The sequence below is a fragment of the Epinephelus moara genome, chromosome 10 (assembly GCF_006386435.1).
Source record: "Epinephelus moara isolate mb chromosome 10, YSFRI_EMoa_1.0, whole genome shotgun sequence".
Classification (NCBI taxonomy): domain Eukaryota; kingdom Metazoa; phylum Chordata; class Actinopteri; order Perciformes; family Serranidae; genus Epinephelus; species Epinephelus moara.
In genome coordinates this window covers 16,783,252-16,808,889 of record NC_065515.1, presented here as the reverse complement: position 1 = coordinate 16,808,889, position 25,638 = coordinate 16,783,252, and the positions used below count along the sequence as shown (strand labels likewise).

General features: G+C 42.2%; 1 protein-coding gene and 1 long non-coding RNA gene across 2 annotated transcripts in view; one reads left to right on the top strand and one right to left on the bottom strand.

The window, feature by feature from the left end:
• Positions 1-10,744, bottom strand: part of fbn2b (fibrillin 2b) — an 81,633-nt gene extending 70,889 nt beyond the window's left edge. The window contains exons 1-2 of the mRNA XM_050054542.1: positions 10,569-10,744; positions 5,786-6,106 (exon numbers count right to left, since the gene is read on the bottom strand). Of these exons, the coding sequence (XP_049910499.1) occupies positions 5,786-5,964 (179 nt within the window). The 5' untranslated portion in view covers positions 5,965-6,106; positions 10,569-10,744. The remainder of the gene's footprint in view (positions 1-5,785; positions 6,107-10,568) is intronic.
• LOC126396452 (uncharacterized) lies at positions 9,713-23,303 on the top strand. Its single transcript, XR_007570573.1, has 3 exons — positions 9,713-9,770; positions 11,417-11,525; positions 23,267-23,303. It is a non-coding gene; the product is annotated as an uncharacterized LOC126396452 (long non-coding RNA).
• Positions 23,304-25,638: the final 2,335 nt, after the last annotated feature.

Genomic DNA, 25,638 nt, shown 5'->3' with positions numbered 1-25,638 from the left:
TTGACCCTGAAGTGCTTTAGTTTGTTATTCTTCCTCTCTCTGTCGTGGTCTTTCCTCCAGGTCAGTGCCTGCTCTCCTATCGCAGGGACGAGGCTTTAGAGGATGAACTGAAGTAAAACAGAATGAAAGACAGCCATAAAAGAGGGACTTTAAGCCCCAGGGGTTTTCCTCAATATTGAAATGTCCTACTGTTCTCAGGACTCAATCTAAAGGAGATTAACTCTTCTGTGGCCATGTCGCCGCCTTTGAAGTTGCCTCCCGGCCCGTGGATCGCTCGTTAACTGCCATTAATAGTAATAAAAGGAACATGGCTGCCACCTCATCCAAAGCGATCATTCAAGAATGAAAGCGAAAAGGATACTGACTTCAAAGTCAAAGGGGGAGGCAGATTTTTGGACATGAAGTAGGCCAAATAACTACATACCGTGTCGCAATGTGCATTTCCTGTAACTTCAAGAAGCTCAATTAATTAGACTAGTCTTCAGATTAGAAGCCATAAGTCGATTAACCCATCTATGGAAAATTAATCTAAAAGAAACTCATTTGATAATCATTTTAGTCATTTTCAAAGTAAATACATTCAATATTCTTTGATTTCAGCTTTTCAGATGTGAGGATTTGCTGCTTTTCTTTGTCATATTTGATAGTAAACTGAATGTCACTGGGTTTTGGGCTGTTAAAGTGTGATAAAACAAGCAATATGAATAAGTCAGATTGGACCCTGGGAAATTTGGGATGGACAAAATGTTTTGTACAACACGTTCTGTTGTTTTAAATTCTTTGTGGTTTCTTTAGGGGTTTTAAGGGGGTCTTTTTGCAAAGAGTTACAAAATTAGAAACAGCCAGATCAACAAGTTATGCAGCTGTAGCCTGTGGGTCCTCTTGCCATGCAGGAATCCACAGGGTCAAAGGTTATGGCAGTTCAGAACAGCCACCCTCCACTGACCTACAAGGAAGGTCAGCATCAGACAGGCATGGAGAATGACCACAGACAGGTCTGCTTCCAGACAAGAAGTTCACAGTTGCTCAGGCTCCAGGTCAGGTGTATGCGTCCGTGTGTGAGTGTGTGTGTGTGTGTGTGTGTGTGTGTGTGTGTACTGGTCAAAGGACAAAGGTCATCTGCCTGGTATCTGACCCTCCTCAGGGAATCTCTTATGTATTGCTGCCTCAAGCAACACCTGGGCCAGTTGCTCCTCTATCAGATCTAGGAGGTGTGATGTTAAGGAATGTAGTGTATAGAAAATTACCTACAGATGGTTGTGAGGCAAATAGATATTAATCAGTCGGTGGCGTAAGAGTTACTCAAAACAACTGTAAAATGTAAAAAGAAGTAAAAGTAATTAGGGTGAAATCACAGTCTGCAGAGCAACTAGTAACTGTACCTATTAGATGAGATAGTGAGTTAAATATTTTTCAATATGAAAGGTAGTGAAGTAAAATGTGAAGTACATCAAAACTCCACGCACGTATGTTTTAACTCTGAAAGGTGAAAACAGTGAAGAAAAACAGATCGATGGATTAATAATCTTGGCAGTATTGTCTTGCTAAATTTGTGCAATTAAATAATTGAAATTTATTTTAACTGAAAAACAGATAAACAGGAATGAGTGGGAGTTTGTTGGTAGTGTAACAGAGACGGACCTTTACAAAACTTACAGTAAATCACTGAGCTGGTGTGTGTACTGATGACCCCTCTGGCTGACAGACAACAAGAGATACAGTCATAAAGCACAACAACAAAAACTGTGGTGAACCACACAAACCGCAGAGAGGATATCTGTTTATTGTTCTGTGTGTTTTAATGACACAATGTTTAGTAGAAGTAATTGTAAATCACAAATGCAAAATGTTTTTATTATTGTGTGGATGTCAATGTGGGCAGAGACATCAAATGTGGGAAGTAAACTGATGGTTAAATTTGTTCGTACAATCTGACATTAAGTAGAAAGCACTTTATTGACGGACCACATGCCAATCAGCTGTCCCAGATAATCCTGTCTTTACAGCGCAGTCTTAGCTTGCACATACAGTGCAGTAAGCATAAAACGCAGACACATAAAAACCTAAAATGGAACCTAATGCACATAAAACAGAAAGGGAAACTGGCAATTGTTCACTCGTCCAAAATATAAAGTCTTCTTGAGTTATTTTGTGGCTCTTTTTTTTCCTTCCTCTGTCCTGAAAACACTCAGATACTGTCTGAGGTAAAGAGGTTTTGTCCTATGACATCCATTCCCTGTCAAATTAGGCATATGCCAAGGCAGACTGTAAATAGAGGACCCCATCCAGGCCATCGGGGTGGTATTGACATTATCCTGGAAGGGGCTTGAGTGGCTGAAAGTAATTCTCTGCTTTGGGGCTGATTGTCTGCCAAGTTAGCCAACATCCAAGGCGTCTCTCTTCAGCAGAGCTGGGTAAAGCTGGGCCAAGCTGGGCTAAGTTAATAAGGTGGGTGGCTGCAACAAAAAAACTTGGCTGGATACTGAAACTCCAGCATACAAGAGATCTTATTAAACTATAAATACTCAACTGTTTTAGTTAGGCATTTGAAAGCAAGACAGAGAAATCAAAAGCAAAAATTCCCCGTCTCTGCCTCACACTTTCCTTCTCTCATTCTACCAACATGACGGTCAATCACCAATTGAGTAACACAGACCTGCCAGCCAGCCAGCCAGCCAGCCAGCCTACGGTCTGATCAGATACCACCGCCCTTGAGTGGACTGATGCCAGGCTGCAGTGTGCGGTGGGAGCCAATAAATCAGAGTCAGTCAGCATCAGACCCGGCGCTACCAGAGACAGACCAGGGGATATGGAGCTCTAGCCAGCAAATAAACACTGCACCCCAGCCCAAGGCCAGCGTAATGACCATCATTAACTTAACCTCCCTCCATCTCCCACACGGGGGAATCTGTGAAACCCATACAGAGTTACTGACAGTCACTGTGATTGCTGCAACTCTTTGATGAAAACATTGTAGTAAGACACAAGTTTGTTGGGGTGAATGAGTTGTAGTAAAATCACAGAGCCAAAACACTCATCATGTTATTTCTTCACCCCACAGCTTCTGTCCAGAAGTTAGATGAAACATGCACACATGCGAATGACTAATATTACCCAATTCCAGATTAACTGTGATCTTTTTCAGCCAACGACAGTCAAACAGTAACTGAAAATAAATTCAACACATTAGACTTATTTGCTTTGGCCGGCCCGCCACAGCACATGGGAGGTGCTTTACATTTCAGAATAACTCAAGTGACAGTTACCAGGCAACACCTAGAAATCCAATGAAAATAATCAAAAAGATCTCAAACGTTTTGTCAAATAGCTCTGGTTTGTGGTATTCATGCTGGCCCGGAGCCCAGCGCACAAATGGATCTTTTTAGCCTTAACATACCCTGAGTTTCAGAGATGCTGTGTAATCTCATCACCTATTTACCTCGGTACACAAAACTATCGCTACATGAGCATTTCATTCCTAGCACAGCAGTGTTTCCAGAACTTAACAATGTAATGGAAAAAGTCTGCAGGCTTTTGTTACATGTTCTCATGAAATCACACACAACTTGATGGGAATAATATGCTATTGTGCAAGCTCTCCTGTGCTCTCTCCTCCGCCGGCTTGCTGTCTGTTGGACAAACTGCGAATGTGAATTATTGTTCAGTCAGATCATATATTTCATGTCTCGGGTTTAATGCCAATGACCTCCTGTGTGGTTCAATGAACAGTTGATGGGTCAGACAGGATAATTCTGTCATGGCGGCTGTAAAAAGTACAATGAAATGTTAAAGGTCCAGTGTGTAGGATTTAGGGGGATTTAGTGGCAGAAGTGGAACATAATATAATGAGTATGTTTTCTTTAGCGTATAATCGCCTGAAAATAAGAATCATTGTGTGTTTTTCTAATCTCAGAATGAGGCGTTTATATCTACATAGGGAGCGGGTCCATCCACGGAGTCTGCTGTGTTCATCCACATGTTTCTACAGTAGCCCAAAAAAGACAAACCAAACACTGGCTCTAGATAGGGCCATTATGTTTGCATGTTGGCCACTGTGGTTAGCAGCCCCTCCGGAGGAAGAGGAGGGGCTTCCTCGAAAATTTGGCTCGTGAATGTCTAGATCTTAAATTATCAGAGTGAAAAGGTGAGCACACATTAGCGGTCCATTTAAGACAAGCTAAACCGCATCAAAGAAACACTCATTTGTAACGTAACACAGCTTTCCTCAGTGTTTTAATCGGTTTAAATCACCTTGTCCATTTGTTTTGGATAGGAGGAGACCTCTACAGATAATTTGACTCCCTGTAAAAACTCCTGAACTCCTAACTGGGAGAAGTTTCAGCTGGTTGTTACCTGCAATCCTCACTGCTAGGTGCCACTAAATCCCCCTAAACCTTACACACTGCTCCTTTAAAGGAGCTCGTTCAAAGTTTGGTACGTAACGTCTCTTTTTAAATATGACTAAATGCAGAGGGGTGATTTTCTTTATTTAACATGGACAAATGCCTTCCATGTTAATGAAAAATGAGTGACAAGCCAGACAAATCTGTTTCTATTACGCAGTGGGGGTCGTCACTGGATATGTTTTTAGAGAAAACACCAGCTCTATTACTCTAGCTTTACCCTGCACTAGTCATACACCTCAACTGAGTACAATTCACCAAGTTTAGTTCTTTCTCTCTATTTCTCCCAATTTATTCTTCATCTCATCTCTCATTTCCTCAAGTGCTCTCTTTCTTCCATACTTTTCCTGCCCTCGGTTATTCTCTCTGCTGCTTTGTCACCTACAGCGGTGAAACAAATGCCCCTTTTCATACCCCCCTCGGGTGATACGAATACCTCATTTCCTGTGGCTTGGCACTGGGGGAACCATAAGCTGGGACAGATGGGAGTCTGATTGGAATAACTGATGCAGACACTGAAAACGGGCCCCAACAAAACATCCTTTGTTTTTCAAGAAGTGGCGAAACATACAGTGAAAACTCTTTCTCTGCACTGACAAACATCCCACACCCTGATTCATGGTGTTAAGGTAACAAAGTGAAAGGAGAGAGAAAGCTACGAGGGAGGAGGAGGAGGACGAGGGGGGTTGCAGCTGGTCAGAGGTGATCCCTGTAGTTCATTTCACTGGATACTCCCCACATACATTCACTCAAATGAACAACACCTTTAAAAACATGCACATGTATGTTCATATGTACCCACACGCACCACTTTGCTGCCTCGACTTAACACACCGGGGCCAGCAATCTCCTCACAGCAGTCCTGAACTACTTTCTCCAGCTTAACTAATACACTCAGTGGAATTTGGGTCAAGCTTTTCACTCATCATCCCCTCATGAGATGTATAGAAAGCCGCTTTTTCCTCCCTTTCCCATGAAAATGTCAATTTGCTGTAAATACACTAGGAGATTTCAGTGTGGCAGGCAGCCTGTTAGGGTCGAACATGTGCTGTTTTTGAGAAAACAATGTGGTAGTATTCAGCAGCATAATTTGGTATAAGGCAAGCTTGGCCTAAGCCCAGAAAGCACAGCAGTTGAAAGAGAGCTGCCAGGAAAGCAAAGAGGGGAAAGCCATTTATATTTTAAACCTTCTCCAGATACAGCTACAACCGCTCTGAATTGTGCATGCAAAACCAAACTTAATGCACTTTTCTTCTTTTCAGCACTCTTCTTATTAATGCTTTTAATATAAATTTATTCATAAATAAAATCAGAAGTAAACTATTGTGCTGCTCATTTGGGATTTGCATAAGTCAGTGACACGCTCAGAGTCTCATCCTTACCCTCTCAGTGTCTCCTGGCCACGGCGTCGAACCCGCTGCACCTCTCTCTGGTCCACAGTGCCGGTGAAGCGGCTGGCTTGGAATGGTCCATTCCCTGTTTCACCAAAAGCCACATGGACCGTCGCAACACACATCGCCACCCATCCCAGCAGCACCTGGGCCAACTTCCCTGATCCCATTGGTCGGCCTGGCTATCCCTCCAATCGTAGTACCCTGGTGTTACCTCTCACTCTTTCTGACTCTCTGTTCACCGTATGGACCCAGGCTGAGCAGAGGGACCTGGATCCAAACCAAGTCCTGGTGTGCACTCCAGAGTCGGGGCTAGACAAAGGAAAAAAGGAGATGAAAATTAAGAAACAATTTGAAACACACTGACTTATCAAAATTACTCTGAACTCATCTGACACAGCGATCCTACAGAGATTGTGTTTGTCGGCCATAACCATAGACAGCCCTGTCAGATGTGCTCATCGTGAGCTTCATCAGTGTTATTTAACACTGTCAAAGGAGCTGTATGCTCAATTTAGAGCACATGGTCTGAGCCATGACTGCCTGCACAAGGCTCTTAACATGGAGGTGGCTAAGCCAGCAGCTAGGCTAACAGCGAACAGTGCTAACAGCAAACAGTGCTAACAATGGCAACAGTACTGACAGAGCCATCAGTGTTATCAGGGGGCAGGGGTTGAAGGGTGACTGTTTCGCTTTGCAACAACGGCATTCTGCCACCATGGGTCAGGATGCAGTTATCAGCGCTATCTGCCATATAAGCGCAGTGCAGCACGGCAGCGATTAGCTCGCTAGTGGAATACACACAGTGACTCATACACACTAACATCAGCAAGGTAAGACTACCTACAACAAAAAACAGAGAAGCTCAGATCACAACACACACAGGGAACGTGGCGTCATTCTGGGCTCAGGACGCCATTACTCCAGTATACCTTTACATGGCAAAATAGTTGTTTGCTGCTATGTTAATGCTCTGAATATTGCAAACAGCTCCTTTAATTATAGAAAAGTGGATCTTGTTAAATATTTTTTCATACAGTTCAGTCATCTGTGTTTAGGTTGTTTTTGGTGAAGTTTGTACAACAGCCTACTACTCAAAGTGCAGATGCTGGAAGATTCAACCATTAATCAATTACTTTTAGCTGAGGCTAGTTAACTATTTCAACCATTTATTTATTACTGTTAGCCAAGGCTGGCTAACTACTTTAATAATTTATCCATTACTTTTAGCAGAGGCTAGCTAACTACTTTAACCACCTATCCATTACTTTTAGCAGAGGCTAGCTAACTACTTTAACTATTTTTGCATAACTTTTAGCTGAGGCCAGCTAACTGCTTCAACCTTTATTTGTTACTTTTAGCTGAAGCTAGCTAACTACTTCAACCATTTATCCATTACTGCTAGCCTTGGCTAGCTAACTACTTTAGCCACTCACCTAACGTTATTACTTTTAGCAGAAACTAGCTAACTACTTTAACTATTTATCTATTACTTTTAGCCGAGGCCAGGTAACTGCTTCAACCTTTATGTGTTACTTTTAGTTGAGGCTAGTTAACTACTTAAACCTTTTATCCATTACTTTAAGCCGAGGCTAGCTAACTACTTCAACCATTTATCCTTTACTTTAAGTCAAGGCTAGCTAACTACTTCAACCTTAATCCATTACTTTTAGCAGAGGCTAGCTAACTACTTTAACCATTTATCTATTACTGTTGGCTGAGGCTAGCTAACTACTTTAACCATTTATCCTTTACTTTAAGTCAAGGCTAGCTAACTGCTTCAACCTTAATCCATTACTTTTAGCAGAGGCTAGCTAACTACTTTAACCATTTATCTATTACTGTTGGCCGAGGCTAGCTAACTACTTTAACCACTTATTTATTATTTTTAGAAGAGGCTAAATAACTATGTTAACCATTTACCCAGTACTTTTAGCTGAGGTAAGCTAACTACTGCAAACATTTATGTATTACTTTTCGCTGAGGCTAGTTAACTACTTTTACCATTTATTCATTTGTTTTAGCCAAGACTAGCGAACTACTTCAACCATTTATCCATTACGTTCAGCCGAGGCTAGCTAACTACTTCAACTATTTATTAATTTATTTTAGCCAAGGCTAGCTAAATACTTCAACCATTTATCTATTACTTTTAGCTAACCATCCATTCTAACCATTTATTCTTTAGTTTCAGCTAACTATTTACATTCCCTGGTCAACTTGTTTTCATGCTCTCTAAATAAGCAACACATGGTTTTAATATGTAACAACTGACTCAGTTTGATGGACAGGTTATAATGAAAGTAGTTAATGTTAGTGAGTTGAGCTTTCTACATACTTCCTGGCAACTGCAGAAGTACCCCCAGGTAAGAGTACCTCCATCTCACAAACCAAATCAATGCAGCTAAAATCATTATCATACATTTCCTAACCTTTAAAAAATCTGTAAACAAGACATTGTTCAATTCTCTTGTGAAATGGTTTGCAATGCAATTATCCACTGATTTGATTTTTCTGTTTGTGACATGCTTGGTGGTTATATTGAGAAAAGAGAAAACATATGAGTTGGGGGTGAATAAAGAAGAGCATGCAAGGAAATAGAGGAGAGACGCTTAAATCCTGACTTCCAGCAATCTGTTTTCACTATACTGCTCTTCAAAGCGGGCTCGTAAGTGGTTTATCACTCCACAGACACCAAATACTGTATGTAGTGACGGCACACTACTGAGAGAGAAGTCATAAACTGATTAGAAAGACATGCTCAGAGTCAAAGATCTAGTGCTGTTGAAAATTAAATGTTTACTGTCGTTATAAGGGATGTTGATAAGGATTCTAATCATATAAAAAGCTGTCATAAATTTCAAACATGTTTAAAGAGTGAGATTGTTTTGCCTTTTGGAGAACTTTTTACACAGAAAAAGCCTTAGAGATGGACATCACTCCATGTCATATATTCAGTCTGTGATATGGGGTCATAAAGACACATTCCTTCAATTTATAGAAGCCAAAGCGGTTGGGTATCACTACTCTAAATCAAAGCCTTGTGCCTAGAGGGAGCCAGAGAGTGAGTTTGGTCGTGAGGTAAAGATGATCAATCACCTCAAAATGTTCTCCTCCATCATGATTGCAGAGAAGAGTTCAGATATTTAATTGCTAACAAAGACCAATTACTCATCCGTATGAAGGAGCAAAATTAAATTACTCCCATTATTGTTCATTATGTGATTTATTCAGTCTGGCTTTCTAAATCAAATTATTTTGGATTCGATCACCCCACGCATAGCTTATATAGTCTTACAAGCCTGTCCCAACTGCATTAACGTTTATTAAGTTGAAAAACACCCAGAGTCCAACTGACTTGGACAGCCATGAGGTTTATTTTCTCTTCCCCACCTCATTATAGACCACAGGTTTAAGAGTGAACCATGGGCCCCCTGGTGATATATAACCTCAGCAGACCCAGCCGTGGGTCCAACCACATTATATATCTGGGCTTGACAAAGAAAAGAAAACAAATATGGCCCGGCATCCCACTGACTACGATTAATTTTAATGGAAGATGAGAGATGGATGAGCAGTGAACTCAGTCAAGCATGCAGAGAAAAAGAAAAGTGATGGCAAGACAGGGACCAGACAGGAAGACATGGAAATTAAGAGGTACTTATGTTCACATAATTGCATGTAATTATCCCATATTTCACATTTTTCTATTTCTTTTTAAGGCAAAGACAAATAAAAGTATGTGGTAAAAATTTTAGTAAGACACTCCATTGATAGGCGTATTATAGCCTGAGTTATTAAAAAAAAAAAGCAAGATTTTCCAGTCAAACACGACAAAAAAAAGTTGGCTTTAGTTGCTTGCAGTTAGAGAAGTGAATGGAGGCGGGATCAATGCTGAACAAAAGAAATGCCTGATCAATTACAGAGTATGAGCTCTGCTGAGGACTTCTCCAACCCTGCTGTCAAAATAACGCAGGTAAAGCATTCATCATGCACTGGCAATTAATCGATTAATCATTAGAGAACATTTGAGAGCGCGTTATTTCATATGGCAAAGCATGGTAGCCTAACGGTAATTTGAGAGCTTGAACATCACAGCATAACTTCACATTCATGGAGGAATACTAAGAAATGCAAAACCATACAGTTATTTAAGAGCCACAAGTGAGAAACACTTGAAGTCAGTAAAATATACAGGCCCACAGGCTCCATCTGTCACACTTTGAAAGTATAAAACTACCACTGACGCAGATGCAAGCTGACAGAAAGACAAATATGTTTTTTTCCACAATATTGCAGCAGTGAAACGAGCTCTGCAGGTCACCGCAACTTTATGAATGGAGAAAAACGCAACATCAGCGCCTACTCGCTGAAACCCAGATGGGAAAATATTTTAGAGTTGTTGTTTTTTTTATTCAACTTTACTTGCCAGGAAAGCTTATCCCAAAAGTATTAAAACTGCAACAAGGAAAGCAATCACACTGTAAAACGTGACTAGCCTGTCGGAGTTTTCTTTTTCTTTTTTTTTTTCACCATGCAGTTTCTCAAAAAGCCGGTAAAAAAGTGCAACTTCACCCAAGCAGGAGCGAATGTAAACTTTTAAATCCACCTTTCTGCATCCCAGTCTTGTCATTTGACCCCCATCTATTTTCACAGACATGCATAAAGAGATAATCCCCCGTGAAACAACGGGCTTCTGAAACAATAGTCACAATCAAAGCCATTGATAACTTCATTGAAGCGCAGTCAACAGATCACTTAACGCGCACAATACCTTGCAACAGTTGGAGTGCCTTGGCGTCGAGGAGCCCAGAGTCGGAATTTGAGACAGGATATGTGCCCCAGAATGGAATATTGAACTATAGCCTTGTGAGAAAAAGAGAAAAGTTGGGAAATGCCCTGTTTAGGGAGAGGGGAGGGGACACAAGAGTGAGGCAGAGACAGAGAAGGAGAGAGGGGGTAGTAACGGACTGCAGGACAAACCCACATTCCTCAAGACTCCTAGAGTTGTTATAACAGGGGCCAAGCAAGCAGCTAAACCTTCACACTGTGGCTAACATGGCTGCACTATCATCACTCTGCAAAAAAAAAAAACCCCTTCAGGCTACTACCTCAGTGATGAGATAAGAGTCTCACCAGAGGTGGTGATCTTTGATGGCTGCAGAGCGGCATTTGCATTAACATCAAGCTGTGGAAAATGAACCACTAATGACAAATCAATAGGTTAACATTACTCACTGAAAGGTGAAGATGTCATAATGGTTTGTGAGTAAAAGTATTAAAGGTGTAGTGTGTGGGATTTATGGGGATATATTGGCAGGCCTATAATACAAGATGTTTTCTTTTGTGTATAATCACCTGAAAATAAGAATCGCTGTGCTTTTGTAACCTTAGAATGAGACATTTATATCTGTATACGAAGTGGGTCCTCGTCTAAACTGATTGCCCTGTTGCACCCTCGTGTTTCTACAGTAGCCCAGAAAAGGCAATCCAAACACTGGCTCTAGATAAGGCACTTCACGTTTTCACATCTGGCCTGAAGTCAGCAGGCATCTGCAACTAAAGCATCAGAAAAACACTATTTTTTTTAACATGAAACTGTTTTATTCTGTGTTTTTGCAGGTTTAAATCACTGGCTCCATTTGTTTTGGAGAGGATGAGACCTCTGCAGATAATTCGACTCGGTGAAAACCTACTGAACGTCGGGATCTCAAGTTATCGGGAAAAAAAGGTGAGCACACATTAGCAGGCGCTAGGCTATCTGCATTTCAAGCTGAACAGCATCAGAGAAACACTAATTTGTAACGTGAAACTGCTTTAATCAGTGTTTTTACCAATTTAAATCACCGGTTGTGTTTGTTTTGGTGAGAAGGAGCCCTCTGCAGATAATTGGGCGCACGGTAAAAATTTGCTGAAGGTCTGGGTGACAAATAAGGTAAACGCACATTAAGTTATCAGAGAAATGATGTGAGCACACATTAGCAGGTTCCAGGCCAGCAGCCCAGTCTCCAAATGCCGAACAGCAACGGAGAAACACTGATTTGTAACATGAAACAGCTTTTTTCAATGCTTTTACCAGTTTAAATCACCTGGGGCTCATTTATAAACAGAAAGAAGTGTATGACACTTCCCACCCAAAAGTTGTCATGTATAAAAACAGACTTGATTGGAGAAACTTTGACCGGTGCTTATGAACGTTTTGGAGACGGGAAATTGGCGACACAGATGGTGAGGTGGAAGCCTGATTGTAGAAACTGTAGAATATTTTTTGGTGCATGCTATTTTTGGCTTTTATTTGTACGTACATTTTTAGTATGGATCCTATGCATTGTTTTATAAATGATACCCCAGGCCCATTTGTTTTGGAGAGGAAGGAACCACTGCGGATGGTTAATTTCCTGGTAAGACCTCCTGAACAATGAACACTGGAGGGATTCTAACTGGGAGAAATTTCAGCTGGTTGCAATCTGTAATCCTCACCGCTCGATGCCATTAAACCCCCCTAAATCTTACACATTGTTCCTGTAAAGAAATTGTGATTAGCTGCCATATTTATCAGAATCTAGCGTCATTTAGTAGAAATTAAATGTGACATGTAATTTAACTCCAGATCACAGTCCATTTATAAATGAAGTTAACAGCAAAGCATACAGAGCATGTTACTCTGTCACAATGTGTCAAATTTACGCTCGCTATCCAAATAGTCCTGCTATTTACTGCCTCCAACCCACTGAGGCTTGTGATTGACACATCCTTGTGCTTTGTTACCACAAGTGCTGATAGGAAGTTCACATTGAGAGAGAGGTCATGTGGGTGGTATATTGGTGAGGACAGCTGAGCACATCTCAAGTGTTTCTACCCACTGTGCTGATTTCACCACTCTCAACAAAAACGGTGTGGTGTAGCTGTAGGAAAAAGACTGTTTTGGCTCGAATAAACGACTGCAGAGGTTGAGTCGAGGTGCCTGTTCTCAATGCAAAGTCATTATTAGGCTACAGTTACAAAAGGTAATGTAGGCTAATGAATCAATTTGAGCCCATACTCAAACAGTCTTTAATTTCATGTGAAAATAGTCTGATTCTGACCATCACCAAATTGTTGTTACAGCATATTCAGTATGATATTTATTAGCAAATTGGAGTTACTTTACTAAAAGAAGTTACACAACTGGATATGATCTTTTGTGTTTTTGTGGGATTTGATGAGAGATTGTGAGGAGAAATCTCTGACTAACAAAAGATACAAGTTCAAGACATGGACTTGGCAACGTCTGTGTTGCTGAAGTGTCCAACATCTGTTCCTTTGCTTCATTGATCCGTTGAAAAATGGGATCAACAGATAAAGTATCACTTAATTACCAAAGCCATCTCGATGCTACAATTTGACCCTACAAATGTTCCGATCAAAATCATAAACATCTCCAGATATCTATTATGAAAGACCTTAAACCCTTAAAACCTTATCGTGCTTTCCACAATATGAGCAAATTTTTGTTCGTGTTTGTGGTTTATCACTGTTCTTATCATAAAGTCTCAGCAATAAAAAATCTCAGTTTGAGAGCAAAAAGAAGACAGATTTTACCGATAAACGTGAGGAAGCATTTGATGTAGTTCTTCTGACAGTGTTGTACACTTTTAAACCCTCAAAGGACCTCTGAAGAACTGCTGGTTTGTCAGAGTGGAGAGACCCTGTTTGTCACTGGAAACCTTTTTGGAGGACAACAAGCAGAGTGGCTGTTTGCCGAGGACAGCGACACTCAAATCCTCTCCTCCGTCTGTTCACACACACACACAGGTTTCATAAGGGTCATAAATACTTCTTTAAACAATAGGGCATTATGTAGACCTGAGGGCTACCTGGAAATACTCTGATTTATTTTCTCAGACGCCATCTGATGAGCCTTTTAAGGGCTCGCACGATTTGTTTTAATGTTTTTGTCCAGTTTTCAAGACACAAATTAACAAAGTTGGGTAATTACAACCATGTGCATGATGCGTTCTAGCTCTGCAGGACATGGCATGATGTAAATCTATCAAAGTGAATGTGGGGGACTAGGATTTCCGCAGATGAGATGATGTAAAACCGCTTTTAATCATCAGGGGATCCATTTAAATTTTACTTGAAAACCTGAACATTTCCACATTGTGTTCATTGATAAATGAGGGTTCAGCTTTGTTGCCACCACATGATTTAAACAACAGTGAAACTAACCAGGGAAATTCCCATTCAGTCACATTTTAGCATTGCTACAGTCTGCTCCTGAGCGTGCAGGCTTACACACAAATGTCAAAACACAACCAGCTACAGGTTCGCACCCCCTCCTCACTTCATCCTATTGAACATGGCGATTCATGCTAATAGGGAACATGGAGCGTGCTGTATAGGACCAGCCGTCAACATGCTCAGAGCCCTGCAGGATGATTTGTGGTGTGCTGCAGAAGCTCGTAGGGAGTCTCACAGTCTCACACTGACACCATGAAAGACTGGGATAGATGGGAACAAAGAATTAGACCCTTAAGGAGTTTCGAGCTTATTTATGTGTGTGTGGATGTATGTGTGTGTCTCCCCCCCCTCTTTTTTCTGTCTTTCCTCCCTCTCTCTCGCAGCAGTCCCTCCCTCTCCCCTCTAAATAGAACCACATTTCGCCAGGCAGTGCTCTGGCTACAGTGAAAACACACCGCTGTCTGTGTGTATTGTGCTTTCAGAGCCCGGGGAAATACTTTTAGTAGCCCTCCCTTCCCTGCTTTCTCCTTACTCAGTTGTCTCCCATCTCTTTCTTTCCAGCGCACACTTTTGTATACATGTATGTAAACTCTGACACACCATATGTCAACCTAAGGTAAATACAAATGGCTTGAGAAGCAGGCTGCCTACATGACCCAAGAGCAATAGGCACCCATAATGTCACAGATTTTTTCAACTGTGGTCATTAAAGTAGAGGATGTTTTTCTTTGGATTCATGTTTAGACAAACAAGAACATATGTTTTCAAGATACATAGTTGTAACATCAAGTTTTATTCTTGTTATTCCGTGAAAGTAAAATGATCCTAGTGAGACTTGTGGTTGAGCGCTGTGGCGACTACACGGGCTCACGTTGCTAGAAGCAAGTAATTTGTTTTACACGGACCAGACTGCATTATGTGCCCAGCCCAGTAGGAGCAGGAATGCGGGGGCTTGGTCGGGCTTGGGGTCTCTCTTGTAGCTCACATGGTATAAAAGATGACAAGCCAGTACAGAAACCAGATGAGGATTGCATTGTCCTCACATGAACACATAGTTACACACTTAAAACACACATTAAACCCGCCTCCCCTTTAAATCCCACCCCTAACTCAGATTCCATATGTCAGCTTTGATTATCAGTATCCTTCAGGATATGTTGTGATGCAACTGTCTCCCTGTCTTTGCGTGTGAGTGTGTGCAAACTAAGATGATGTGTACTCTTTTTTCAGTGCTTTTACTTGTGTGTTAGTTGAATTCTTGAAGCCGTGCCTGATCTCTCCCAGCGCTGAAAGAGAGACAACCAGGAGAGACCACCAGAGCCTGATGGGGGCTTTCAGACTGTCTTTAGCCCAGCCAGGAGAGCCTTCACTGAGCCAAATCACTTCCATGACAGCCTCTCAGTGGGGAGAGATTCATGGCCAGAATTAGTCATACTGTACTGCTGTCCTCAAGGGTGAACCGGTGCATATGTGGGTCATCGGAGGCAGAACTGAGCCCGAGGAGTTTATGTTAAAGGATTTAATTTGTTTCCATAACTTGTTTTTCTGTAGAGCTATGTCTTATAACTCTGGTTGTGCCTAAGGGGGCAACAAACATGAAATACATGCACAATGCTGTATTCTCCTTCATGATGTAGAATATAACACAGCTAAAGGTCATTATTCATTCTGTATATAGGTTTCCACGGGCACATAAACATAAACTACTCGTCTTGAGAAAGGCTTTTGGCCAACACATGAAAAGATTCTTTGACCACGAGGTTGACCACCAAAAAAAGATGTAAAGTGATATGAACGTGCTGAAAACTTGTGCTTTTATGAGGTGTTCAAATGTGCTGTAACTCTCAAATAGCTTGCCTCACGTCTGATGCAAGATATTCCATATAGGCTTTTTTGGAAATCACACGTCTTTTCACAAGTGGTGAAGCTGGATGCACACCAAGGAAATGATGCTTCAGCTTGGCTGGTGTCAACACGTGGTTTCATTTGATGGTGTGAATTTAGCCGTCAGTGCTGTCTTTTCTATACTTGAGATTTGCAGTTTATGTCAAGAGGAGATCTAATGATATGTTAAAGAGCAGTGTGTAAGACTTACACAAATTAAGTGGCATCTAGCGGCAATGATTGCAGATTGCAACCAGCTGAAACTTCTCTCAGTTAGAATTCCTTTAGTGTTTACTGTTTAGTAGCTTTTTACCAGGAGCTGAATTATCAGCAGAGGTCTCTTCCGCTCCAAAACAAACGTACTTGTGATTAAAACCATTATAGAGAGCGAATAAAGCAGTTTCACATTACAAATAAGTTCTTCTCCTACGCTGTTGCAACATGCTGCTCGCCCAGCACCTGCTAATGTGTGCTCCCCTATTTTTCCGTTAACTTAATGTGTGCTCACCTTATTTCTTATCCAGACATTCAGGAGGTTTTAACCGTGGGCCGAATTATCCTCAGAGGTCTCCTCCTCTCCAAAACAAACAGACCTGGTGATTTAAACCAGCAAAAACACCAAATAAAGCAGTTTCACATCACAAATCAGTGTTTATGCAACTCAGTCTCGCATGCAAGGGGCCATTAGGCAGCACGGTGCAGTGGTTAGCATTGTTGCCTCCATGCAAGAGGGCTCCTGGTTGGAACCCCAGGGTGGGGAGGACTTTCTATGCAGAGTTGGCATGTTTTCCCCGTGTCAGCGTGGGTTCTCTCCAGGTTCTCCGGCTTCCTCCCACAGTCCAAAGACATGCAGGTTAATTGGTGACTCTAATAGGTGTAAATGTGAGTGTGAATGGTTGTCTGTCCCTATGGTCGTAACCCTGCAATAGTCTGGTGACCTGTCCAGGGTGTACCCCGCCTCTTGCCCAATGCCAGTTGGGATAGTCCCTCTAAATCCTACATACTGGACCCTTAAAGATTTCATGCAAGATATGGAGAGGAGAAAAGTCCCAAAGATTAGCCAATGGTCATTTAAATCTGCAGGATTAAAGAAAAAGAGAGAAAAAATCGAGGGTTGTTTTGAGGGTTTCTTTTCATTCTTTGTATGCTAAGCAAGTCAAATGAGGCAACGATGAGGAGACTCACTGGAGCTTCAAAGCCCTCCAATAGTGGAAAAAAACAGAAATCTTCTTGCTTGTGTACATCGCTCACTGTCATAGTTCCCATTTTTTCCACACTGAGTTTATCCACTCTCAGTCTCTCTAGCTGGTAGTATGTTTTGGCAAAGGGTAACCTTAAGGTCATGGGAGCGTTGAGGTGTGTGTGTGTGTGTGTGTGTGTGTGTGTGTGTGTGTGTGTGTGTGCATACAGAGTGTGTGCGTGTGGTAAGGTGGAGCTGAGGGATTAGGGGTTGGTTTTGTAGTGTCATCATGGCCTTGGGGTTTGTGGTTGGAGCCTGTGGGGTCAGGGTGGAGTGTGACTGGGTCTAGAGATGATCCCAGCTGGGAATCCTGTGGTCCGCTGGTGGTTTTTCCCTGGATGGATGAAAATATGATCGCTGCACCACACACATAAAGACACATGAAGACACACAGACACAAACAAACACACGCAAGACCACATAAAGAGGGAGATATAGATATATAGATAGACAGACAGAAAGACAGACACACAAACAGAGAGACAGACATGTCCTCACGTGCGGAGCACTGGAACAACCCATAACCTCCTCCTTTTTCGCAGCCTCCTTTTCCAATTTTCCTCTGTTCAACCCCTTCTCCTTCCCCCTCTCACGCTTGTCTCCCCCCCTTCCTACCTTTTCTTCCCTCTTTCTTTCCATCATTTACTTACCAGGCAGGCATTTCTTGCCTCACCTTACCCGGAGCACTGCTTTGCTCCACTCTGTAAAGACCTGGCCTTGTGCAGCTGTGCTGCCCCGGTGATGCAGTGGGAGAGGAATGTAGAACTTCAAAGTATAACACAAGAGGAGACAAAGAATGGCAGTGTTCAAGGAAGGATGAGAATATGTGATCTCATAAAACAGCACACAAACACATTGGTCCATTTATGCGAGGTTAGGCTGCAGAGGATGATGAGGAGGAGGGAAGACCTGCCTCACATGTCCCCTGCCTGCTTTGTGGGAACCAGAAGAGGAAGAGGCGGGTATACACGTGATGTTGTTCCCCAGAGGTAGAGCGCACTGTAACTCTGCACAAGTCGTTCGGCCACGGTTAAATGACTGTTAAAACATACAGTGGGGAGAGGGATAGAGAGAGGTCGATGCGTATGATACGGCTGAAGTTTGCAGGACTTTGGTTTTTAGTGGGCCATGGAGAGAGACTTTCTGGAGAGGAATTTTGAAATTCCATAACCCTTGTAACTGCAAAAGACAGAGGTTAGGGCCAGTGAGGAAAGAGAGAAATGAAAAGAGAAAAGAGGCAAAGAGAGAAATGTAGCGAGATTCCAAGAGAGCGGAAAGAATCCTCAGACTGCTTGCTAACAGTTTGAGCTTCTAATGGCTTTCAGATGTGTGCGACGTCTTTTGTATTTTCAAAGGAGCATAAAACATTCCCTCTCAGAGGAATCCAAACAACGGCTGGAATTCAGACCCAAAACTCACAACAGCGGTTAGGATGAAATGTTTATCTCATGTTCGCTCGTGTTACAAGTATTATATGTTTTACATCCACAGACAGGCCTGTACTTTTTCAATCAACTTTCATTTCTGGGTGCTTTACTTTCCTATACTGTGAATGTTTTCTCTTTGGGAGTCCTGTAAAGGGTGCGAAGGGCTGGGCGGGGGTGGTGTTTTCCCTACTTCCTGTTCAAGCCTTGGGGGAGCTGGGACTTGGATGAGGTGAGGTCATTTCTCGCTCCAACTGTAAAGCTGACTGCAGGGGTGGGTTGGGGCACTCTCAGTCACATGTATGTTATGGCTGCGCCATGACAGACCAGGGACTCCATTTATCAGACGGTTTTTAACACTATTGTATTGGCATTTCAGTCAATAACATGTGCTGTAAAAAATGAGACCGTCGATACCACTCTCGTATCTGTCCAGTAAATATATGGCTGATGTGAACAGAGGGTTAGCTTAGCTCAACAAGACTGGAAACAGGGAGATATCCTTGTTGCTCCACCGAAAGGTGACAAAATCTTCCTCCCAGCACTAACAGGTTACATCTCATTTGTTTAATCAGTACAAAAACTGAAATATGAAAACCAACAATTCATCGTTTTATGTGTTGGACTATTTCTTAGCTGAGGCCAGCAATGTTGTGGAGTCTCTGCTGGTTGCCAGGCAACTGAAATAACCTTACCTTGTCCAAGTCCCAGATCCCCTTTTGACTGTCACATACACAGTGTTGGAGAAGCTCCCATAGAAAAGCACTGCGAAGTGGCTTTGCATTGCTTTTTTACACAGCTGGGGAGGTTAACCATCCATCCATTTTTATCCACTTATCCGGGGCCAGGTGGTGGGTGAAGCAGGCTCAGCAAGGTTCTTCAGACATCCCTCTTTCTAGCAGTGCTTTCCAGCTCCTCCTGGGGGATCCTGAGGCGTTTTCAGGCCTCTCACTAGTTGGACGTGCCCGGAAAACCTCAAAAAGGAGGCACCCAGGAGGCATCCTGATCAGATGCCCAAACCACCTCAACTGGCCCCTTTCGATGCGAGGGAGCAGCGGCTCTACTCTGAGCTCCCTGCAGATATCTGAGCTCCTTACCATATCTTTAAAGCTAGCCTAGTCACCCTACGGAGGAAACCCATTTCCGCCACTTGTATCAGCAATCTCATTCTGTTGGTCACCACCCATAGCTAATGACCATAGGTGAGGGTTTGCACATAGATGGACTGGTAAATCAAGACCTTTGCCTTGTGGCTCAGATCCCTCTTCACCTCGACAGTATGGCGCAACATCCACATAACTGCTGATGCCGCACTAAACCGCCTGTCCATTACACACTCCATTTTACCCCCACTTGTGGACAAATCTCTGAGATACTTGAACTCAGCCGCTTAGGGCAGTAACTCTTTCCCAATCTGATGAACATTTTCCAAACCAACCAGTCAGTATTAATCCTTTAAGTCTTTTTTTCTGCAAACTGAAAAATACTTCCAGTAAAGCATGAATCTCTCTATTGTATCACTTGTCGAGGTATGTTTTTAATTGTGGAATTGGCTTTTGGTCACCCCTCGTGGCCTTCAGGGGTGAAAAACGTCAATGACAAATGCGGTTGTCATCAGTCGTCAAAAATCAGTGCGTGTTTTCCACCCGGTGGCCTCAGGGGGCAGTAATGAGTCCATTATGGCTATGCACACCACAATAAAGCAAAAAAAATGCTGCACTAGAAAACGTTATTAAACAAGCGACACAAAGATGAGCTTTATTTTTTGTCTTACCAAACAGTATTTTTTTAATTATTATTTTTTTGGTTTAACAAGAGAAAGACTTCAAGGATGAGGACTAACTGGTTGGTTTGGCAAATGCATATCTGGTTAACCTCCCACCTCATTTAAAAGGCAGCATACAGCTGCTTCCTTGCACTGTTGTACTGAAACTAATGGGACTGCCTCACGAATGGGGCTAGCTCCCCCCACAGTTGAACAGAAAATAGGGAGAACACCACAGTAGCCTTATTAAACTGCCAGATAGGAGATTGATATCCATCTTTTCATCTCACCCTCCACTGGAAAGGGAATAAGCTCATTTCCAAAAAATTCAAAACTATTCCAATAAACACATAGAAACTGACGGTAGGACAGATGGATGGAGAGTCACTGACAGACAAAAAAGGATGTTGTGGTATTATGAGGTGGGAAAAAATCACTACTATATAGACATCTCCAAACATTCATATACATGGTAACCATCTGCCATCCTCATATGCAAGAACAATTTATAGAGTCATATGTTTTTTTATCCTAAAAAGTCAAACGTATTCTTTGATAGACCCAGTTGTTTCCAGCTTAAATGACCTCCTCCCTATGTCCCTACCATGCAACCTTTTTCCCCTCTCAACTAATCAAACTTCAATGATTCAGAGCGCAGAAGTTCATCATCACTCATGGTTCCAAAATGAAATCAGGTCAGTTTAGGAACTGATATTTGATATAGCTGCTTTAGTGAGTCCCCAGAGCCAGGCTGCGACACCAGGGGTCCATGTTATTCACTTGGGCTGAGCCTGACTGGGCCACCAGAGGCTGTCTCCCCCCTCAGGTCTGGCTCCAGAGGTGGGCCCTGTTCCTGTACCAGGTGAGGTACTCTGTCTCCCAGTGTGCTGTTTCATCATGGTCTTCTTTTAGTCTGGCTCCACCCCTGGGATCACTTTGCCTTGGGAGACCAGACCCTGGACAACCCCCCCCCCCCCAAGTATCACAGGGATACACAAACCACGTTAAGGTGGCGATTCTTGGAGGGGATCTGATCAGGATCGGGCATCTGATCAGGAGGCCTTCTTGGCGCCTCCCGTTGGAGGTGTTCTGGGCACGTCCCACTGGTATTAGGCATTATCTCATCTGGCCTGGGAACGCCTAGGGGTCCCACAGGAGGAGCTGGAAAGTGTTGCTGAGGAGAGCGACATCTGGAATGCTTTGCTCGGCCTGATGCCCCCGTGACCCAGCTTCAGTTAAGCAGTTGAAAATGGATAGATGGATGCTTTAGCGAGTAACCAAATATATACCTGTATAACACTAGATATAAGACTGTGACTGCAGCGGCATTGCATCAGGAAACTTTCTAACCTACTCTACTGTAAATTCAACTGATATGTTTTCCCCAAGCCCAGCTTATGGTGAGTTCAAGGCAGTTCATACTGGGGTGTGGTCCTTCTAAAAATGCCTGCCGTTCCTTTACCTTTAAAATCTTTCTTCCCTGCTTCAAACACTCTTCTTTTATTTCTTAAGTAAATTGTTATGATTGAGATTGAGATTGAGAAATATGATATACTGCCACAAACAGCCCAGTCACAGACTAAGTCCAAAACCATACAACCCATTACATTTGTGTCTCCGTCCCTGGTCCCTGGTAGGAATCAAACCTCAAACTTAAGTTTAAATGGGTTTAACACTGAACATAACACTGTATTTGAGATTTTTAATTAATAAACTGACCATTTAGTTACTTGTTTAGCTCAATTTAGCCAAACTATTTTCATCAGCTCCAACATAGTTTCATCTTACACGAGTTTAATCTTCTCCCAAAACACCAGAAAACAATTTGGTACAGAGCGAGATTGTTGTGTTGGTCTGTAACATATATTGGACACTCATACAGGGTATACCTCAAAGCATTCATAAGACTCCTGCTGGAATGTCAGAGAGAGGCTGTGGCTCTGTGGATCATCAAATCTGGATCCTCTCAGCAGACTGTGGTAACGAGTTACAGACAAGGAACAACAACAGACTCACTCATTGTGTATTCGAGAAGACTTGGTGTTGCTGAGTGTTTGACAGGTCAAGAATCACTGGCACACATCATGGCTCTTTGCTGCATGTTACCCAAATGCCAGTTTACTGAGACTAATAGAGTGTGTTGAAGGCAGAGTGATGTCTTCTGTGTTTATGTGTTAAATGATAAAACGAGGTGATGATATCTGCGACATCAGGAACTTAATTATACTGTTATTGTGCCTTAGAATAACTGCACCTGTCTCCATTTAACAGCACAAATGAGACTCTTGGAACACTGTTACCATTACCACCCAGTGTTATCCTTGTCCAGTCTGGCATGGGGAGGGGAAAAGGAGTCCAAGTATGAAACTTTGTAAGACAATTTCGTCATTGTAGCTTTTAAACTGATTTTCATCATCAACAAAATTCAACACAAATCAGAGGTATTAATTGGCTTTATGATCTCTAGCATGTTGTTTATATTAAATTAATTGTACCTTGAAATAACTGCTGCCTGTCTCATTTCAGCAGCACATGTAAAGCCTCAGCTCAGCCTCCACAAACATCTTCCTGCAGCCTGTCATTGGGGTATGAAATCCCTTAAGACTACTCCTCTTCTCATGTCAGGCATGTCTGTTTTTAAAACAGTAAATAGTCAGCTGTCTGTTGAACTGCACATGCCTTAATTCCATACCTCGAGTGTCAGCAGTGGATTGCATGAATTCACTTCAGCAGAATTACCCCCAGGTGTTATCTTGGTGCGACCTGCACCACCTGAACAATGCCTGCGGTGGGATTAGGACAGCGGGCTGAGCGAACTTTGGTGAGATGATTTCCTCTGGACATGGCGGCCATCGGGTAGATGAGAGAACGGAGAAGTTAGGCCATCATTAGAGCAGTGAGGGAATAATGTATTAACTGTGTGTGTTTGTGTCTAGTCCATCGCTGGAGGACAGTTCTGAGAGGAGTCCAGAGGAGCCCCCTCTCCTTTTAATTGAGTACCATAACGTGGAACAGCACGAGGAACTCGCTGCCTCCACATCTGGTAGGAAATGCTAACTTTCACATTGTTGTTGATTCTACCAAGGACAACTGAGGCATTTAACGTCCTTTTGATTTTAAGTCAACACAGAGCCCAACAGGAAAAAAAACAAGAGGAAGAAGAATTGCTTCAAGCATCCCTGGGCCTGGACCAGAAGGACATTCTGCAGCTGCATCAGTGTCAACGATGAAGAGGTATAAATTACTCTATGAAGGTTTACAGCACAACACCTCACTCAATGGTTTTTACACAAGAAATGTTCAGAGTATACATGTGGGAAATTGATGTCAGCTGTTATGAGTTGTGCTGTAAAAGCTTTCATAGTTTTAGGGCGGCACAGTGGCTCAGTGGTTAGCACTGTGGCCTCACAGAGAGCTCCTGACCTCTGATCCTTTCTGTGTGGAGTTTGAATGCTCTTCCTGTGTCAGTGTGGGTTTTCTCCAGGTGCTCTAGTCTACTCCCACAGTCTGAAAATATGCAGGTGATTGGACACTCTAAACTGGCCCCTAATCTGATTCTATCTGTTCAAATTCAGCATAAATATTGAATTAATCCACTGGTCAATAAACACTAAAATAAAATCACTTATCTGTGTCATGACCCCTAAATAAGCAAGGGGAAGCACTGATATATTTTTCTGTATACCTGTCTATTGGTGCCAGGAATAACTGAAATGTAGATAGTGTTGTGTAGATAAATAACATGTTATCACATAAAATAACACACTGCATCTTTATTCCTTAAAGGGATAATCCCTGAACTGACAAAAAAAGTTGTTAATGTTTTCTAAAGCTGAAAGATGTTTGTTAACATTAGTAATATTGGAGTAAAACACACATTTATTTCAAATTATGATCAGTTAAGAAACACAGAATGCTGATTTGAGTAAAGTTATATACATTATTAATATGATTTATGCATTTTAAGAGGAAATCAGCTGCAAAACATCAAGAAACAACAAAAAATCCAATTCTAGAGGCTTTGAATTTTCCAGCAGCACTCAGCTCACACCCAGTGCCTTGTTGCGCTGCCAGTTGGATGTATTTTTTGAGTCCCACAAGTTGAAAAATGTTCAGCTTTTGGATTAAAAAGGCCCCAGTCGCCGCTGTCACTTTGGCCAACCAATCACAGTGGAGGAGGGACAAATACCGCAGAGCCACAGGCACATGCACAAGTGCTGAACAACAACAACAGTGGAGGATAAATATATTTATATGATTTATGCCACTGAGTTTAAAAAGAAAAAGGCTGAAAATTGAAGCCTAATCCTCCTTTTCCCCTTCTCGTCGACTCCTGGAAGAAGGGAGGGCTGGGCAGCAGCACCATAGGAAATAGCGTCTGGATTTAGAAACAATCTGTCAAGCACAACCTATATAACAACTCCGATATCTCCTTCCTCCGCACCTCTTAAAATGTTTGCACTTTAGCGTGCCATAAACTTGTCATCTCCTGTCCAGTAGAGCCGTAACTTGCCCATTTCCAAACTACATATATACCCATATGGATTGAAATTTACTGTTGGGTTTTAAAAGACTTAAATTTATGTTAACATTTAAAAAGTCAAGATTTACTTACGGAGTATTCTGCATCCACAAGGATCGGAGATAACCCTCATACACTATTTCCATTAAATATCCTAAACCCATGATATTATTTGCAATGAAATGTTGTAAGTCAACTTTTAGTGCTGTGAACTTCACCTCTATGTAACTCATGTACTCTAAGTGCTGATTTCCTACATTTTCCAAATGCCTTGTGACAACCTCCAGAGAACATGGCTGAACTTGCTCCATTCAACTGCAAATTATTGCTTTGTGTAAGAACACTTAGCAGCATAACCCTAACAATAACAATAATAATAATAGTGAGATAAATGTTTCCAGTTAGGGAAAAGTGAGTCAAGCCCCACTGTCAGAAAGTCAAGTGGATGTTTAGCATTGGAGTGTGTTACTGTGAAGGACCCAAGTGCAACTTTGGTGCATTGTAGTGGTGTCCAAACTGTTAACAAGAACAACACACACAGTTGTGTTGCAGTTGTTTCTCAATTCTTTACTTCAGTCCATCTGACCTGCACCCTGCTGAATCCCCTGAGCTTACATTTTATTGTAGGTTTGAGTGTTTAATTTAATGCACCCATGCAAATCTTGGGATCTTCAGCAGTGGAGGAAGTACTCAGATATTTTACTGAAAGGTTCTGCGTGCGACATTCAGAGCATTAATACAGCAGCAAACCACTAATGGTGTCCTGAGCAGAGAATGAAGTCATGT